The 17,236-nt window shown below is 41.3% G+C and overlaps 3 protein-coding genes and 1 long non-coding RNA gene across 7 annotated transcripts; 3 read left to right on the top strand and 1 right to left on the bottom strand.

The window, feature by feature from the left end:
* Positions 1 to 287: 287 nt before the first annotated feature.
* Positions 288 to 5,022, top strand: dbt (dihydrolipoamide branched chain transacylase E2). 2 transcript variants are annotated; one of them, XM_076991662.1, is made up of 11 exons: positions 288 to 384; positions 981 to 1,104; positions 1,205 to 1,280; positions 1,456 to 1,637; positions 1,914 to 2,041; positions 2,657 to 2,912; positions 3,024 to 3,190; positions 3,284 to 3,361; positions 3,459 to 3,650; positions 3,887 to 3,958; positions 4,055 to 5,022. In XM_076991662.1, exons 1-11 carry the CDS (start codon positions 334 to 336, stop codon positions 4,220 to 4,222), a joined length of 1,494 nt encoding a protein of 497 aa, XP_076847777.1. In that variant the 5' UTR covers positions 288 to 333; the 3' UTR covers positions 4,223 to 5,022. The 2 variants fall into 2 exon arrangements, with proteins under 2 accessions (XP_076847777.1, XP_076847778.1); XM_076991663.1 differs by lacking the exon at positions 288 to 384 and adding an exon at positions 408 to 575.
* Positions 5,023 to 6,245: 1,223 nt separating this feature from the next.
* On the top strand, positions 6,246 to 13,293 carry lrrc39 (leucine rich repeat containing 39). Its single transcript, XM_076991621.1, has 9 exons — positions 6,246 to 6,484; positions 6,627 to 6,909; positions 10,065 to 10,170; positions 10,263 to 10,419; positions 10,524 to 10,660; positions 10,985 to 11,130; positions 11,711 to 11,863; positions 12,075 to 12,217; positions 12,354 to 13,293. Exons 2-9 carry the CDS (start codon positions 6,782 to 6,784, stop codon positions 12,422 to 12,424), a joined length of 1,041 nt encoding a protein of 346 aa, XP_076847736.1. The 5' UTR covers positions 6,246 to 6,484; positions 6,627 to 6,781; the 3' UTR covers positions 12,425 to 13,293.
* Positions 6,937 to 9,904, top strand: LOC143493281 (uncharacterized). The gene is made up of 2 exons (XR_013125381.1): positions 6,937 to 7,184; positions 7,221 to 9,904. It is a non-coding gene; the product is annotated as an uncharacterized LOC143493281 (long non-coding RNA).
* Positions 8,344 to 17,056, bottom strand: trmt13 (tRNA methyltransferase 13). 3 transcript variants are annotated; one of them, XR_013125380.1, is made up of 12 exons: positions 16,904 to 17,056; positions 16,672 to 16,721; positions 16,498 to 16,564; positions 16,344 to 16,406; positions 16,173 to 16,242; positions 15,733 to 15,839; positions 15,476 to 15,643; positions 15,296 to 15,368; positions 15,106 to 15,180; positions 13,020 to 13,431; positions 12,331 to 12,924; positions 8,344 to 10,407 (listed from the first exon to the last, which is right to left on the bottom strand). XR_013125380.1 is itself a non-coding variant. In XM_076991619.1 (11 exons), exons 1-11 carry the CDS (start codon positions 17,036 to 17,038, stop codon positions 12,756 to 12,758), a joined length of 1,389 nt encoding a protein of 462 aa, XP_076847734.1. In that variant the 5' UTR covers positions 17,039 to 17,056; the 3' UTR covers positions 11,858 to 12,755. The 3 variants fall into 3 exon arrangements, 2 of the variants coding, with proteins under 2 accessions (XP_076847734.1, XP_076847735.1); XM_076991619.1 differs by lacking the exon at positions 8,344 to 10,407 and having other exon boundaries at positions 11,858 to 12,924; XM_076991620.1 differs by lacking the exons at positions 8,344 to 10,407; positions 12,331 to 12,924 and having other exon boundaries at positions 13,328 to 13,466.
* Positions 17,057 to 17,236: the final 180 nt, after the last annotated feature.

The raw sequence follows: 17,236 nt of genomic DNA, 5'->3' as shown, positions 1-17,236 counted from the left end.
GACTGTTGATACAAGTTGACTAATGTTTTAGAAATATTAAATGTTTTTGAAAAAGGTAAAGAAGCTCATGCTACACTGAACAATGTGCATCAACAAACACCAGACAACTACAACAATACAGTGGAAAAAGTTTAAAGCGTGTTGCCGCTGCCGTTGTTGCCTGACGTATTTCTATGCAGATCTCAAGATGACTTGTGATAAATTGTGATAAATTACGCTGTTTCTACATCTGTATACAAGGGCAACGCTAAGCGAATTGATGTGTCTGATTGGTCAGTAAATTGGGGCGTAACCGTGTCGTCATATCCGGATATGTAAATATTTAGGAGAAACATGGCGGCGCTCATCACCGTGAGAGGCTCCTTCTCGTTTATGAGACGCCTGGTGGGTCTGCATGGCTGTTCGTAATGACTTTAGCAGTTGCAAACATTTTATCAGATGAGACCAGATTTATGAAGTTTGCTTTAGACGAAACAGACGGTGTAACTAATTACTAAGTGAAGCACCAAGCGAAGTAGCAGTCTATTAGCCCGCTGGCTATCCAGCTATGCAGCCTATCTGATTAACTTCACCATGTGAGTTGGTTGTAGTTTATTACCCACATTTAACGTGCACGACATTAACTACAATAATGTTACAGTGTTGGTACGTTATTGTTATAAGTGTAAAGAGGTCGCTATGTAGGTTAGCTAGCTAGCCGTTTGACTTTAGCTGTGTGGCGCCCGAGTTGCTCACGTAGTTGTGGGTCGTATTACTGATTATTAGTACATCTTTAATTTAGCCATAACAAAACCATAATAATGAGTTACTAGTAATAATTGGCTATAAGCTTGACTTGGTCTTTGCAATGCAGTTATCAGAAATTGGAGATTTGCTGTATATCGGAATTATTTGCGAGGTTGAACATTAACGTAGTCTTTCACGAGTGGAAGTGCAAATTCATTGATTATTTGGTCTGCTTTTGCCTTGCTTTGTTGCAGGTCTCTGTGCAACGTCTGCAAAAACACTGTTACTCCAAGTTTCCGACAGTTAATTTGGTAAATGCACCGTACGCGTATCGTGCCAGTGCTGTGCATCATCATAGGTATTTTCGAACTAGCTATGGTAAGTTTGAAACTTAAATTATGAAGCACAGAGGGTGGGTGAGCAGCTCAACTCCTTGAATTTCATATGGACATTATTCATTTCTAAACTATTTTTAAAGCTGCAACAGGGCCAGTTTTGCAGTTCAAGCTCTCGGATATCGGGGAAGGGATTATGGAGGTGACGGTTAAAGAATGGTAAGTTATTTTTCAAGCATAATCTTGCTGAATAATGTTCTATTTTAGCGAGAACAAAATATCACCACTAGAGGGTAGCATTGTGTTTTTTTAATGTCTCGGTTATGGAAAAACACTCAGTCCAGTCCAGTGCGATATCATATTTAAGTGATTGAATCTCTTCCCTCTATTCAAGGTATGTGAAAGAAGGCGACAGAGTATCACAGTTTGACAGCATCTGTGAAGTACAAAGTGACAAGGCCTCTGTTACGATCACTAGCCGCTATGATGGAGTCATCCGTAAACTCTACTATGATATTGATTCTATTGCCCTCGTGGGCTCGCCGCTTGTTGACATTGAAACTGATGGAGGCCAGGGTAAGCATATAACAATCAACTACCATCAGAAAACATTGAGTTCACTATGGATTTGAAAGTTGTACCTCCTGTAATTGTTTTGCAGTTGCTGATTCTGTCATTTTAACATCAAACTGCTGACTCCATTGCAACATCAAACGCACCACTCTTTTTTTCACACAGCAAATTCACATTTATTTATCGAACTGGTTATGAAGTAAAGTGCATAAAGTGTTAATTCATTCAGTTCTTGTATAGCATACATGACTGCCAACGTGCTGCTTCTGTTTCCTGCAGAGGTTCCTCCAGAAGAGGATGTGTTGGAAACTCCAGCCGTGTCTCAGGAGGAACACACTCACCAGGAAATTAAAGGTCACAAGACTCAAGCCACCCCAGCAGTGCGCCGTTTGGCCATGGAGAATAATGTGAGTGCCACAGACGGGTATAAGGAAAGGCAAATTCTCACTCCTGTTTAGAGTTTGTATGCCACAGGTGAACAACTCATATAATATATTGCAGTGAAATGACGAGCACTGTCTGCTAACTTGCATGTTTTTTAGGAAAAGCTCATATAGGTTTGTGGCCTGATTATGTATATTCTCATTACTTGGTTCTCGCAATATTTTATGTGTTAACAATAGACGGCCTTGAAGTTGTACAGTGTTTGCTCAAGCTGGAAGTGGCCTATGAAGGGAAGGGGAGACCAGTGGCTACATGTCGATGAGCAGAAGCTCCTGACTATTCGGCAACATCTGGGCCTGGGTTTAATACAGAGTTGATTAATCCGTTACTTAAAGCTTGTTTCATTTCCTTCTTTGGAAAACAAAAATTAAACTTCAGTCCTAATAGCTTTGCATGGTTAATAAAATCTATAAGATAAATTACGGTTTTGTTTTAGGATTTAGTAACTTGAAGAGAATGCATTGTATTTGATCATGTTTCACTTTTATTTCGTCATTAAATTGAATTAATGATACAAACACAACTGCTTCATATCCTGCCTTAATCTCACTCCCTCTTCGTCAATTATGTCTTGTCAGATCAAACTGAGTGAAGTTATCGGAACTGGGAAGGATGGGCGTATTCTAAAAGAAGACATCCTTAACTTCCTAGCCAGTCAGACAGGGGCCATCTTACCTCCCAGCCCCTTCCAGGAGATTCAGCCTCCGCCTCCTGGACCAGAGGTAGCTAGAGCCCCCACAGGGCCCAAGGAAAAGAGGGCTCCACCAAGCGTAACTACACCCATCATCTCTCGGCCTGTGTTCACAGGGAAAGACCGCACTGAACCTCTTAAGGGTGAGCTGCCGTAGTAATATTGGAGGACAACAATAATGCACTGTGATGATGCTAGTTACTTTCCCATGTTTTTACTTCTGTGCTGTTTGTTTTGTTGTATTTTTTAAACAGGTTTTCATAAGGCCATGGTGAAGACCATGACTGCAGCGCTGAAGATCCCACACTTTGGATACAAGGACGAAGTGGACCTGACCCAGCTGGTGCATCTTCGCTCTGAGCTGAAGGGAGTGGCAGAGTCTCGTGGAGTGAAGCTGAGCTACATGCCCTTCTTCATCAAGGTAAACACAGTGGTTTTTCTCAGTGCCCAGCATGCCATGCAGACATGCAGAGCACCCCAAGTAAATAACCAAACGCTTCCATGTCACGAATAGGCGGCTTCTCTTGGTCTTCTACATTATCCAATCCTGAACGCCTCTATGGACGAAGCATGCCAGAATATCACCTACAAGGTGAGCTTTCTCTTGAAAGTCCTGGTATTTGGAGTGAAATGAAAAAATTGATGATATTCACTCATTTTGCATCTGTTGGCTTAATTCCTTCATTCAGGCTGCTCATAACATCGGGCTGGCCATGGACACGCCGCAGGGCCTCCTGGTGCCTAATGTGAAGAACGTTCAGATGCTCAGCATTTTCGACATTGCTGTGGAGCTCAACCGACTGCAGACCTTGGGAGTGTCTGGGCAGCTAGGCACGGCAGATCTCACGGGGGGGACATTCACCCTGTCTAATATTGGCTCAGTGAGTGTGGCTGAAGGGAGCGAAGCCAGAACACTTGGCTAAATATGCTCTCAAAATCAGGAAAAATTCTTGTAAATCAGGACAAACTTTCTAGGACAAACTTCTGTGGAAAATCCTTTGATATTGTAATTTGGATCTATAAAACTGACAACTATAAATCTGTAAATCTGTTTCTGAAAGATCTTTACCACTGACCTGTTCAGCACATTGTAATGGTTAAATTACATTCCACTCAGATTGGAGGTACTTATGCAAAGCCAGTGATCCTCCCACCTGAAGTTGCGATCGGCGCTCTTGGAAAGATACAGGTTTGAGGCACTTGGATCTTGCCGATATCTGTACTTGAAATTGCATGTTTGTAATTGTGAGTAAGATGCTCTCTTGGCTCTCTGTGCCCCTTCCAGGTGTTACCACGGTTCAATGCAAAGGATGAAGTCGTGAAGGCACATGTCATGAATGTAAGCTGGTCGGCAGATCACAGAATCATCGACGGAGCTACTATGAGTCGGTTCTCCAACCTGTGGAGATCCTATCTGGAGAACCCAGCTGTCATGGTTCTTGATCTAAAATAGAAAGCCATGCAGACTACGTGACTCTTGGAATTGTGTAGTTGTCTTGATCGTTACTGAGCTCCTGTTTCTACCCACCACTTCCAGTCTCTTTCCATGGTCTATCTAAAGGCATGGATGGTTGCACAAGCCAAGGACACTAACCTCAGCAGTGTAAGCTAACCCAGCTGGTAGTCTCTCTGGGCTGCTTGTTTGTGGTAAATTCACTCCTACAAACCACCAAAGGTTTGGAGAAACAAACCTGCACACGCCCAAAATACGCACATGTGTATGAGATGACCATCTCATGACTTTTTGCGTGCACACGTGTGTTCGACGTGCTGTTACTAGTTATGGCCCAATAATCTTTTTTTTTGTTTTGTTTGTTTTTTTAAGATGGTTAAAAACAAGAATATTTGTTTAGATTGTTAATGTGGGGTTAATGGATCAAGTACTGATGCCCCCGTCTTGAACACTATCAACCTGGAAGTTCTTGAATTTGTAAATGGAACTGACTTCTCTACAATGGCATTATTGCACAAAAGGATTTAGAGTGTGAAAAACAACTGTGATTTATGGGATGTTAGGCAGTGAGGAAAATGTATTTTATCCAGTACGTTTCAATTGTACTTAATGTATTCCTACTTGTGACTGTTTTAAAAGAACCTCAAGTATGGGTAGTATAGGTTTAGGGTTGATTGGTCATGTGGGTATTGTGTGTTGGCCTTTTGTGGGGTAAAAAATGAGAGCACAATTTATCCTTTCAAGATGTATTTTGTGTGGACTTTGGTGGGAGAAACATTTTAATAAATTATCGAACTGAATCAACTAGTTTTAATTATTTTTATTATTAGTAATGATGCACATTGTTAATAGTTAAATCAGGTTATGAGAGGTAGGCTGTTGCCAAAAGCAGCCTATTTATTTTGTTGTCTTAATTGTAGTATAGTCGTACCACAACCTAGAAAGTGTATTTGTTCAAGTACAAAGAATACATGCTTTTCCTACTTATGAAACATTTTTTCCCCAAGTTAGAATGAGACAATCTTGATAGTGTAGGTTAATGTACAGTACCATGTGGTGGACTGGTGACCTGCCCATGGTGCACCTGCCTTCACTTGGTGATGCTGGGATTGGCTCCAGCCCTCCGTGACCCTGGCTAGCGGGATTAAGCGGAAAAGATAATTGATGAATGGATGAATTCCATGCCATGCCAGTGTTAGGGGTTATATTTTAAAAGACCAAGAGCTTTATCCGATGCTATTAAAGAGGCAGCCAAAGTTTTCTTATAACCATTATAAACCTATTAGATTGACTCTTATCAGCTCAGAGAAGCAGATGTAGTTTGCTCAAGCAGAGCTCCACACAGCATATTTTGAAAATATATTTTTGTCCTTGGCATTTTTGCAGTTTACCAATAGTAATAGACAAGTGAATGATTTGCCGATACACAGACATGGAATAATCCTTTCCGCTAATTAATATTAGCGCCATCTAATGATCAGCTTCTACGTGAGAACTTGTGTCGATAAAGTGATCTCTGCTAGAGGCTTTCTCAAATATATTGTATTAAAATTGGTAATATATGAATAATATAGATAATATTAGTAATATACAGTATTAGGTTTGTCTAAATACAGTACTATGTATTTATTATGTACTAAATAATTAAAATTAATGTATGGATGGAGTGGTGGGTTTGACATCAGAAATTACTGTATATTATCATGTTTTAGATTGTATATGATACTAAACATTGTTTTAAACAAGTGTTTAAATTAAAACACTTATTCTTAAACTTATTCCACAAATAATACACAGTTCAGCAAATTTAATTATATAGATATATAATCATATATTTCATATATAGAAAGTAACAAAATAATTAAGTAATCCATCACCAATATAAATTATACACTACATTTTACAGCACTGAAAGACTAATTGTTAACATGCTCTGTTCTAGAGGGTAATTTTTTAAGGCATGTATCTGGAGACAGTTGCCCTTGGGCCAGCACCACCATGTGACCTCACTATTCCCAGTGTTGACTCTAAATTTAGACCCTGTTCAGAGTTGTACTTCATGGGGGAAAACATACAAGCACCCTCAGGATTACTCTTCAGCAAAAATAATGTCTTTTTTTTCTACAACACCCCACACAAATACTGAAAGTGGTAAAGAAATTCTGATGCCTGTATAATTTTGGTGACATGGACTGTATACAACAAAAGAGGAGCCAATTTAAAAAGCAATGTCAAGAGACACAGGAGAACCTGATGAGAGTGGTAAGTCTTTTTATTTATCTCTCCAACTATACTGCTGCAGCAGCTGGCTTTGATTTCCCTCTAGAGTGTTGCATTTTATTTGACACAGTTAACACTTTGTATGTAATGTTAACACTTTTCCACTTGCTTCCAATGTTTTCAGTAAAGAAACCGCTTTGCTGAAGAGGGCCCAGAGAAGGTCACCAGATCTTGCCTTAGTTTTTTTCCATTTTGTTAGTACCACACTGGGGACTCTCTTCCTCCATAGTGGTGCAGTTTGAGTTAAGGAGAGGTGTGTGGGGGGGGGGGGGGGGCAACATGACTGGGGTGACAGTGTGTTTTGGAACGGTGAACTCCATCAAGGCTCTGTGGGAGACCCGGATAAAGAAGAGCAAAGAGGACCTGAAGAGAGAGAATGAGCAGCGGGAGAGAGCAGCCGTGGTGAGGTGGGTGAGGAGAGAGCAGCCGTGGTGAGGTGGGTGAGAGCAGCCATGGTGAGGTGGGTAATGAGGTGGGTGAGGAGAGAGCAGCCGTGGTGAGGTGGGTGAGGAGAGAGCAGCCGTGGTGAGGTGGGTAATGAGGTGGGTGAGGAGAGAGCAGCCGTGGTGAGGTGGGTGAGGAGAGAGCAGCCGTGGTGAGGTGGGTAATGAGGTGGGTGAGGAGAGAGCAGCCATGGTGAGGTGGGTAATGAGGTGGGTGAGGAGAGAGCAGCCGTGGTGAGGTGGGTGAGAGCAGCCATGGTGAGGTGGGTAATGAGGTGGGTGAGGAGAGAGCAGCTGTGGTGAGGTGGGTGAGGAGAGCAGCCGTGGTGAGGTGGGTAATGAGGTGGGTGAGGAGAGAGCAGCCGTGGTGAGGTGGGTGAGGAGAGAGCAGCCGTGGTGAGGTGGGTAATGAGGTGGGTGAGGAGAGAGCAGCCGTGGTGAGGTGGGTAATGAGGTGGGTGAGGAGAGAGCAGCCGTGGTGAGGTGGGTAATGCTCGGTACTACATACACAACCTTCTCCTTCTGGGCTCACAGATCATGACTGCTGGTTTTCTACTGTAGATTATTATATATATATATATATAAAACCCTTTATTAGCAATACAACTGGTATGTCATCTGGTTTGGTTGATATTGATTTAAATTACATACCGGGAGAAAAACTTGATGCTTTTCATCCACTCCCAAAATCAGAATTAGAGAAAATAATTTCTTCCTTAAATTGTACTACCTGCACATTAGACTCAGTTCCCTCAAAGTTATTAAAAGAGGTATTACCAGCTGTAACTGAACCTCTTCTAACTATAGTTAACTCATCCATTACAATAGGTCACATGCCCAAATCATGTAAATTAGCAATTATCAAACCTCTGATCAAGAAACCAAATCTTGATCCGACTGTGCTATCTAATTATAGACCCATTTCAAACACATCATTTATATCTAAGATCATAGAAAAAGCTGTTGCCCAGCAATTATGCCTATATCTGCATAGGAATAACACATTTGAAAAGTTCCAATCTGGTTTTAGGCCCCATCACAGTACTGAAACAGCATTAGTTAAAGTAACAAATGATCTCCTCCTTGCATCAGATCAAGGCTATGTATCACTGTTAGTGCTTCTTGATCTTAGTGCAGCTTTCGACACAATTGATCATAGGATCTTGCTAGAAAGGTTAGAACGCTGGGTTGGAGTCTCAGGCACAGCCCTTTCATGGTTTCAGTCTTACTTAACAAATCGCTATCAGTTTGTAGAGCTCAATAATATTTCATCCAAACGTACAATGGTTAAATATGGGGTCCCGCAAGGCTCCATCTTAGGACCACTATTATTTACATTATATATGCTACCATTGGGCACAGTTATAAACAAACATGGTGTCAATTTTCACTGCTATGCGGATGACACTCAACTTTACATATCAGCCAAACCCGATGACAAACTCAGTTTAGGAAAAATTGAGGCCTGTGTAAGAGATATTAAATGCTGGATGTCTCTAAACTTCCTACAATTAAATGAGGACAAAACAGAAGTTCTCCTTGTGGGCCCTAAGGCCGCAAGACAGAAAATTCCAAACTTAATGCTTAATCTTGCAGACTATCCCATTACACCTGGCACAGTAGCCAAAAACCTAGGCGTCATACTCGACTCCGACCTATCATTTGATAAATATATAGATCATACTACTAGGATAGCTTTTCTACATCTCCGCAACATTGCCAAATTAAGAAATGCATTATCACAGGATGATGCAGAAAAATTGGTGCACGCCTTTGTTAGCTCTAGACTAGACTACTGCAATTCACTACTGTCAGGATGTTCAAATAGGAATCTAAATAAACTTCAAGTAGTTCAAAATGCCGCAGCTAGAGTTCTGACCAGAACTAGAAAATTTCAGCATATTAGACCAGTCCTATCAGCCCTGCATTGGCTCCCAGTTAAATTTCGTATTGATTTTAAAATTCTATTATTAGCATATAAAGCACTACACGGGCTTGCTCCTGAATACCTCCAGGAACTTATTTCCTATTATGAACCCCCACGTCAACTAAGATCACAGGGTGCTGGTCTGTTATTAGTTCCACAAATTAACAAGGTAACAGCAGGGGGAAGAGCCTTTTCTTATAAGGCCCCCCAGCTTTGGAATAATCTTCCTAAATGTGTCCGGGACTCTGACACAGTCACAATCTTTAAATCTAGGTTGAAAACCCACTTATTTAGTCTAGCGTTTGATAATTAATATCCCCCTTAGATAAAGGTACAGATCCAGGGGTTCATAGACGAAGGGTTTTATGGTAGACTGGGGTGCTGGTGCTGTCATCCTGTCACTGCTCGTGGTCACTCAAGTTTGTTGACAGTGCAGTGGACGGATGCCATTGTCTCAGAATGCCCCCAAGCCTATGTTACCTTCTGGTTCTGCCTTTTTTTAGCTAGGCTGTAATAATTTAACTTAGTGCCGGAGTTGCTGCCACACTCCAGAAATGTTTATAATTTTACCTGTCCTGTATATGTCCTCATACAGAGCTAATTTTCCCTGTTTCATTTCTCCACATGGCTGCCCGCCTGCTTGAGGAATAATGAGATGAGGAGAGACAAGCGATCCATCCTGGCCGGCCACCTCCTGCCTAACCGGATGCCTACACCATGATGGACATTATTACATATTTTTCGGTCTAAATGGACATTATTGCATCTTTTACATTCTGTCTACATTCTGTCTATATTATTGTTGTTGTCATGGTGACCGGTGTCGGCCAGAGGAGGATGGGTTCCCCCCCTGAGTCTTGGTTCCTCTCAAGGTTTCTTCCTCATGCAAAAAAACTAGGGAGTTTTTCCTTGCCACTGTCGCCTTTGGCTTGCTCACTGGGGGCTAGGACTCGGCACTTGTAAAGCTGCTTTGTGACAACAACTGTTGTAAAAAGCGCTATATAAATAAAATTTGATTGATTGATAGCAAGATTTCTGATTTCTGGCCTTTGACTAATTGATGGAGTTGATGTTTCAGAGCAGGAAGAACACCATTTTTCAGAGCAATGGATTCTACAGCACCTTGGTCTGTACATGCAAATGGTGACACACAGTGATGATATAAATTCAGAGCAGTCTGTCTTTGGTGTAGGTTGACAGGGGCTTGGGAGGATAGGATCACCTTGGCCAAGTTAAAGGAAAAACTTGTGACAGAAGATGGGAGGGTCATCCTACGCATTGAAAACGAAGAGTGGAAGGTGCTTCCCTTAAAAAGCCACTGATGACCATAAATTAGTCCTTGAGTCTGAGTATGTCGTCCATGTAGAAGTTTACAGATGTCGTGTTGCAGACTCTTCCTGCCGTGATGGTCCAGCTCTCTCAGCTTCAGGAGTGGCAGCTGCACCGGACAGGGTTACAGAAGATCCCACGGTTCATCTCCAGCTTCCAAAGCCTCATCGTGCTGGATCTGTCCCGCAATGCTATCACAGAAATTCCTAGAGAAATTGGTTAGTATGGAGTACTACATTTTGTATCCATTGTTCACATGCCATCAAGTCTATCTTTATCTGTTGTAACTTTCATGAAAGATGCTGTATGGTCTTCTTATCAGGTAAGCTATCTCGGTTACGAGAGTTGCTTGTGAGTTATAACAGGCTGAGCTGTGTTCCTGAGGAGCTGAGTGACTGTGACAGTCTGGAGAAACTAGAACTGGCAATGAACCGGGATCTGGATGACCTTCCTGAGCAGGTGACATAAACCGCTGCACAGGAGACCAGTGATCTTATTGCAAAGGCTTTGTTTAATCTATACATTAAAATAATAAAAAATGTAATTAAAAATAATTTATATGGCATATATATTATTTATATGGTTTGGAGATCACCATATAAAAGTCATTTACATAATCTGTTTCTTTGGAATCTATTTGCAGTGTAGCTTGAATTAAATACATCTAACTTTGACACCAGCTCAAACATCTAAGTAACAGCGTTGTTAGAATCATATACATGATATACATACTGTATACCGTTCAGGTTAGACTTGACTCAGGAAACTCAATTTGTTCTTCAGCTCAGCAACCTTAAAAAACTGTACCACTTGGACCTCTCCATGAACCAGTTCATCACCATTCCTGAATGTGTTGTGAGCCTTCCTGCTCTGGAGTGGCTGGACATGGGTGGGAACAGGCTGGAGAGATTGCCCGATGACATCCACAGGTATGTTGTCATGCTAATTGCACTCACACCAACCCACACCTTCTCCTGGAAATTGACTGGCATGTCCAGTTCACTTCTAACCAGTTAAAATCTACTGAACCCAGATGTCTGCAACATTGGGATGTTGAACTTACAGCTCATCTCTCATATGTGCACTGATACATTAATGTACCCCAGTTCCACACAGCAATCGCAGAGTTGGTCAGCACTAACTGTCTGGTAGCAGATCTGGCTTCCTGCATGCCCTTCACAAAGTACAGAGTATCAGGTCTGCAGATTCAAAGTTCTTCATGCCTTCATGCTTACGAGCAAAACTATCACTGAAAAAAACAACTCAACTCCTTCACTGAAGAACACTTCAAGCTTACAAGGGTCAAAGCGACCAGATTACATTCTTCCTCCATGCTATTGTTCTTGTGAATTACTCTAGTAGCTTGCAAAATTAAATCTAAATAAAGTAATTGGCGATCTAAATCTAAACATTTATTTAAATCCAAATAAAGTACTTAGCGATTAAAGTACTGATTATGACTATGACTAAAGGGAGTTGGTTGTGGTTTTTATTCAATGGTTGATCTAGAATGGAGAAGCTGCACACTCTTTGGCTCCAGAGAAACCAACTTGAGTACCTGCCCGACAACATCAGTCGCATGCACAGCCTGGACACGCTGGTGCTTAGCCGCAACAAACTGAGAGACATTCCTCCACTGATGGAGGCCATGACTAACCTTAGGTAATGACGTCTACTACTTGCTCTTTAATGATGAAGTTATTTATATTTTGTGTTTATATGAATATTTTTATTTATTTATTTTGAAGTTATGTATGAGCATACAAACACAAGAAACAGAGACTTCTGTGGACTTCTTTAAATGGTAATTAAAAGTTTCCTGAACAAAAAAGCATGTTTTCTTCAAGGATTTGCCATCTGTGGTTGTGGGCAGGTTTGTAAATTTCAGAGACAACCCGCTGACCTACGACGTGACCTTGCCCGATATGGAAGAGGGCGTGGCTGAGGAAGAGTGTGACAGAGAAATGTTCGGTCGAGAGTTTATGCACCACTACATCCATGAAGCCCGCAAAAGAGGTTATGCCATTCTTAATATGCACCGTGCCCATAAACTCTGAACAGTTTTAATAGAGAAAAAATTGAAATAATAAAATAATAATACTAAAACAAGCTTTTTAAATGTTGATGACCTGGTAATGACTTCCTGTTTCAGGGCTCCAGACGTATACTTCTGTGCTTAATGTGCCGCTGGAAGGCGTGATTGAGATGGCATCGTCGCTGTGATTCAGTCCTGCATGGTGCTCACTGTCTGCTCTGCTGTGTTCTGTCCAGTTGCCTGGCCTTGTCCACTGTCCTGCAAGTCCAGTAAAGACGATTTCTGCATTTGCCCTCTCCAGACACAAGAGGGCACTGTTTGGCTATTTGTGTTGTTGGTCCGCTGTTTCCTGCATCAGCTATATAGAGTGTGTCTGAGGTTCATGTTGAAGGAACTGAATAAGAAGAAATAAGGAGAAAGAAGAACTGAAAATGAACTATCCCTTAATTCTTGTTTTTCTTCTGTATGCATGCAATTCCCTCTTTGTTTTCAAAGCACCCAGGGTTCAAGATAAGAACTTTAGATAGGAACAGCGGTTAGAAGCACATTCTCTAAAGACACGTCTCTGCTAGTGTAGTATCTCAGGCTGGGCTTGAAGCCTCTTTGCTGAAGATAGTGCAGCCTGCCATGGTCAATGAGCATCTTGCACAAACGTCCTATGTGTTCTCTCTCTTCTGCTGATACAGCGCTGTAGAGACAAGAGATAAAACAGTTATCACCAAGAAGACAATAACTGCAAGAAGTCAATGCAAAGTATACTGGGTTTAAGAGCTGAGCATTCACCTGCAGAGGTCTTCTGGAAGGCTTTCATAACCATCTTCATGTTCTGCCTCTTCTTCTTCATCTGCTACACTTGCGTGCTCTTGTGATGATTTGTTCAGAGCACGACCGACTCTGCTCATGCCACAGGTAGCCCAGCTCGACATACGCTGGAACGCAGCAAACTCCTGAGGTCCAAGGCCTCGTTCCCCAAAGAAGTCCTTACCCACGTAATGCCTCCAGTCACAGCGATGGTGGCAGCAGAGGGCGATGGAAAGTCCAGACACCACCAGTTCTTCTTGTGCTCCAGCATCTCCAGCAGGGAGAGGGTACACCATGTTCCCTTCTGTCCCCTCACTAAGCTTTATACGCTTGGTAGGTGGCTGTTCGTCTTGATGTTTAATGCCAGTTTCAAATAAACACCTTAGAGCCAAGTCTGTGATGAAGAACATAGGAAGGCTTGATTTGGGCCTACAGTGGGGAAAATAAGTATTTAGTCAGTCACCAATTGTGCAAGTTCTCCCACTTAAAAAGATGAGAGAGGCCGGTAATTGACATCATAGGTAGACCTCAACTATGAGGGACAAAATGTGAAAAAAAAATTGAGAAAATAATTTTGTCTGACTTTTAAAGAATTTATTTGCAAATAATGGTGGAAAATAAGTATTTGGTCAATAACAAAAGTTCATCTCAATACTTTGTTGTATATCCTCTGTTGGCAATGACAGAGGTCAAACGTTTTCTGTAAGTCTTCACAAGGTTGGCACACACTGTTGCTGTTATGTTGACCCATTCCTCCATGCAGATCTCCTCTAGAGCAGTGATGTTTTGGGGCTGTCGGCGGGCAACACGGACTTTTAACTCCCTCCAAAGATTTTCGATGGGGTTGAGATCGGGAGACTGGCTAGGCCACTCCAGGACTTTGAAATGTTTCTTACGAAGCCACTCCTTTGTTGCCCTGGCAGTGTGCTTGGGATCATTATCATGCTGAAAGACCCAGCCACGTTTCATCTTCTTTGCCCTTGCTGATGGAAGGAGGTTTGCACCCAAAATCTCACAATACATGGCCCCATTCATTCTTTCGTGTACACGGACCAGTCGTCCTGGTCCCTTTGCAGAGAAACCAGCATGATGTTGCCACCCCCATGCTTGACAGTTGGTATGGTGTTCTTTGGATGCAACTCAGCATTCACTGTCCTCCAAACATGACGAGTTGTGTTTTTACCAAATATTTCTACTTTGGTTTCATCTGACCATATGACATTCTCCCAATACTCTTCTGGAACATTCAAATGCTCTCTAGCAAACTTCAGACATGCCTGGAAAAGGACTGGCTTAAGCAGGGGGACACGTCTGGCACTGCAAGATCTGAGTCCCCGGCGTCATAGTGTGTTGCTGATGGTAGCCTTTGTAACGTTGGTCCCAGCTTTCTGCAGGTCATTCACTAGATCCCCCCTTGTGGTTCTGGGATTTTTCCTCACCGTTCTTGTGATCATTTTGACCCCACGGGCTGAGATCTTGCGTGGAGCCCCAGATCGAGGGAGATTAGTAGTGGTCTTGTAGGTCTTCCATTTTCTGATTATTGCTCCCACAGTAGATTTCTTCACACCAAGCTACTTGCCTATTGCAGATTCAGTCTTCCCAGCCTGGTGCAGGTCTACAATTCGGTTTCTGGTGTCCTCCGACAGCTCTTTTGTCTTCACCATAGTGGAGTTTGGAGTGTGACTGTTTGAGGTTGTGGGCAGGTGTCTTTTATACTGTTAACGACTTCAAACAGGTGCCATTAATACAGGTAATGAGTGGGGGGAAAGAGGAGCCTCTTAAAAAAGAAGTTACAGGTCTGTGACAGCCAGAAATCTTGCTTGTTTGTAGGTGACCAAATACTTATTTTCCACCATTATTTGCAAATAAATTCTTTAAAAGTCAGACAAAATGATTTTCTCAATTTTTTTTCACATTTTGTCTCTCATAGTTGAGGTCTACCTATGATGTCAATTACAGGCCTCTCTCATCTTTTTAAGTGGGAGAACTTGCACAATTGGTGACTAACTAAATACTTATTTTCCCCACTGTACATGAAACAAACTATGTTTAAAGTGTTAAAACTTACCGGTTGCTGCACCACAGAGATGCTTGCCTACTGCAATGACAGGAAGAGCTTTTTCTCTCAGAAATGGCACTTTCCCTACAGGAGTTTACAGAACAGAAAGGCATCACAGATCCCTCCTCCCTTTAGAATCACAAAGTCTAAATAAACTTAGTTTTGCCACATGTGGATGAAAGTAAGAAGTTATGCTTACTTAAATCAAGATGTTGAATATCAACCTGCAGCCTGTCAAATGTTGAATCTGTGTTTTTGTGTTTACTATCTACCTTAACAGATGAGAAAATTGCATTTTAACAAGAAAGCAACATAGACAGGGTTGAGCTTCACACAATATGATTGCTACTGTTATTATTACTAATTATTATGAACATACCTTAAACCGAGTGCTTGATCTTTCCACTAGCAGAAAATGAACATTCTCTGCTTTTTGAAGGGCAACATGTATCCAGTGGGAAAGTTTCCCCCTGCCAGCACCAAACTCAATGTAACACTTGTCAGGGCCAAGCAGCTCGAGACCCTCCATGTGCCCCAGAATTGATGCCTGTTTGAGAAAAGTTACGTGACATTCACATATGGACAACTACCACCAACCCCCACGTTTCTCTGATATTTTTTGTTTCTCATTTTCACCTGTTGCTTGAGATGTTTAAAAGCGAAGTTGCCATTCTTTGGATCATTTAGAGCTTCGTGTAGTGCCGGATGAGAAACAATGTCACTGTGAATTTTGGTATTTAATCCTGAGAAAGAGAGTAAATTATATGGTAAAACAACACAAAACAACTCGGTGTGTATGAAACATGCCTGTTATACCTAATTCTGACCCAATGTACCAATCCTCAGTCATTTTAATCCTTTGAAAGATTAAAATGACTGACCAACTGACCAACTTCAGTTACCAACAAATGCATTACACTGTTCAATAAGACAATGTTTTTTCCACTCTCATCATCAATAACTGAAAATCATTTGTGTATCAGAGTCCTTTAATTATGCTATAGGATTTCATAACATGACCATTCCTTTAAAAAAAAAAAAAAACAGAGCACAATATAATCAGATGGATTACATACCCTGCAACGCAGTCTTCATTTTCTGAATAAGACCATCCAACTCCTCTTTAGTTCGATCTGCGATGGACACCTTAAGGGAATTACAACATTTATACTTGTCAGATATCTGTAATGTAGTGTATAAAAGGTGTGTGTTTAGCCTACATCTTTAAATGGTCTGTCATGTATCACCTCATATTTAAGTTTTTCCTCTTCATTTATGGGCCCAGCGTTGATGTCCTTTACATAATAAATCTAAAGAGCCAGTTATGCAAGATTAAGACATCTGACATAACATAAAAATGACCACGACAATACAATAAATGTTAGAAGCAAAAATACTCACTGGTTTGGGCTTCTCCTTTGAGTTGCATTTTTTCATGTGCTTGGCCAAGCTATCTTCAAATACAGTACTGCCCAAAGACAAAAAGCTTCATATGTAACAGCATCGCAAAAATGCCACTTGTATCACAGGCGCGTCTAAAACACATTTAGTGAAATCAGCATGGTTTGAACTTACTGTTTTGGGTCCAGAGGGCAAGGTATCCGTTTTCTTTCACTATCGTTTTCCTATAACATAAAGATGTTCCACTAATATACTCGATAAGGAAACAGCTGAAGCAACATCAACACATTTAATTAACTGTAAATAACTTGGTCGGCTAGTGATATTTAGCTTGACAGCTAACACTTCACTGTCAGCAATGAGAAGTTGGATAGAGTAAATGCGTAATAGTAAATTTTAAACGTACGGCATTGGCATGTTCTCCACAAAATGTTTTGCCACTCCCAACGATCATTTTACAGTAACGTTTCTTTTTTACAACATAAAACGCACATCTTCCAGGTAAAGGCGCTAACACGCCGTCACGTATTATTTCCGCCATTTTGACAAACACTTAAACTCCGTTTTCAAAATAAAAGGCTAAAAAATTTATGACACGTATTAGTGATTTTAAAAGTTGGCACAAGGGCAATGTAAATTAAAAGTGCTATGAAAAAAAACATATGGTTGTGATACGGTAATACCAACAGTCCAGTATGACAGTAATATACCTACAGATGTTAACTGCGTTCTGGAATAT

The sequence above is a fragment of the Brachyhypopomus gauderio genome, unplaced genomic scaffold (genome assembly GCF_052324685.1).
Source record: "Brachyhypopomus gauderio isolate BG-103 unplaced genomic scaffold, BGAUD_0.2 sc84, whole genome shotgun sequence".
Classification (NCBI taxonomy): Eukaryota; Metazoa; Chordata; class Actinopteri; order Gymnotiformes; family Hypopomidae; genus Brachyhypopomus; species Brachyhypopomus gauderio.
This window is presented reverse-complemented; position numbering and strand designations above follow the sequence as displayed.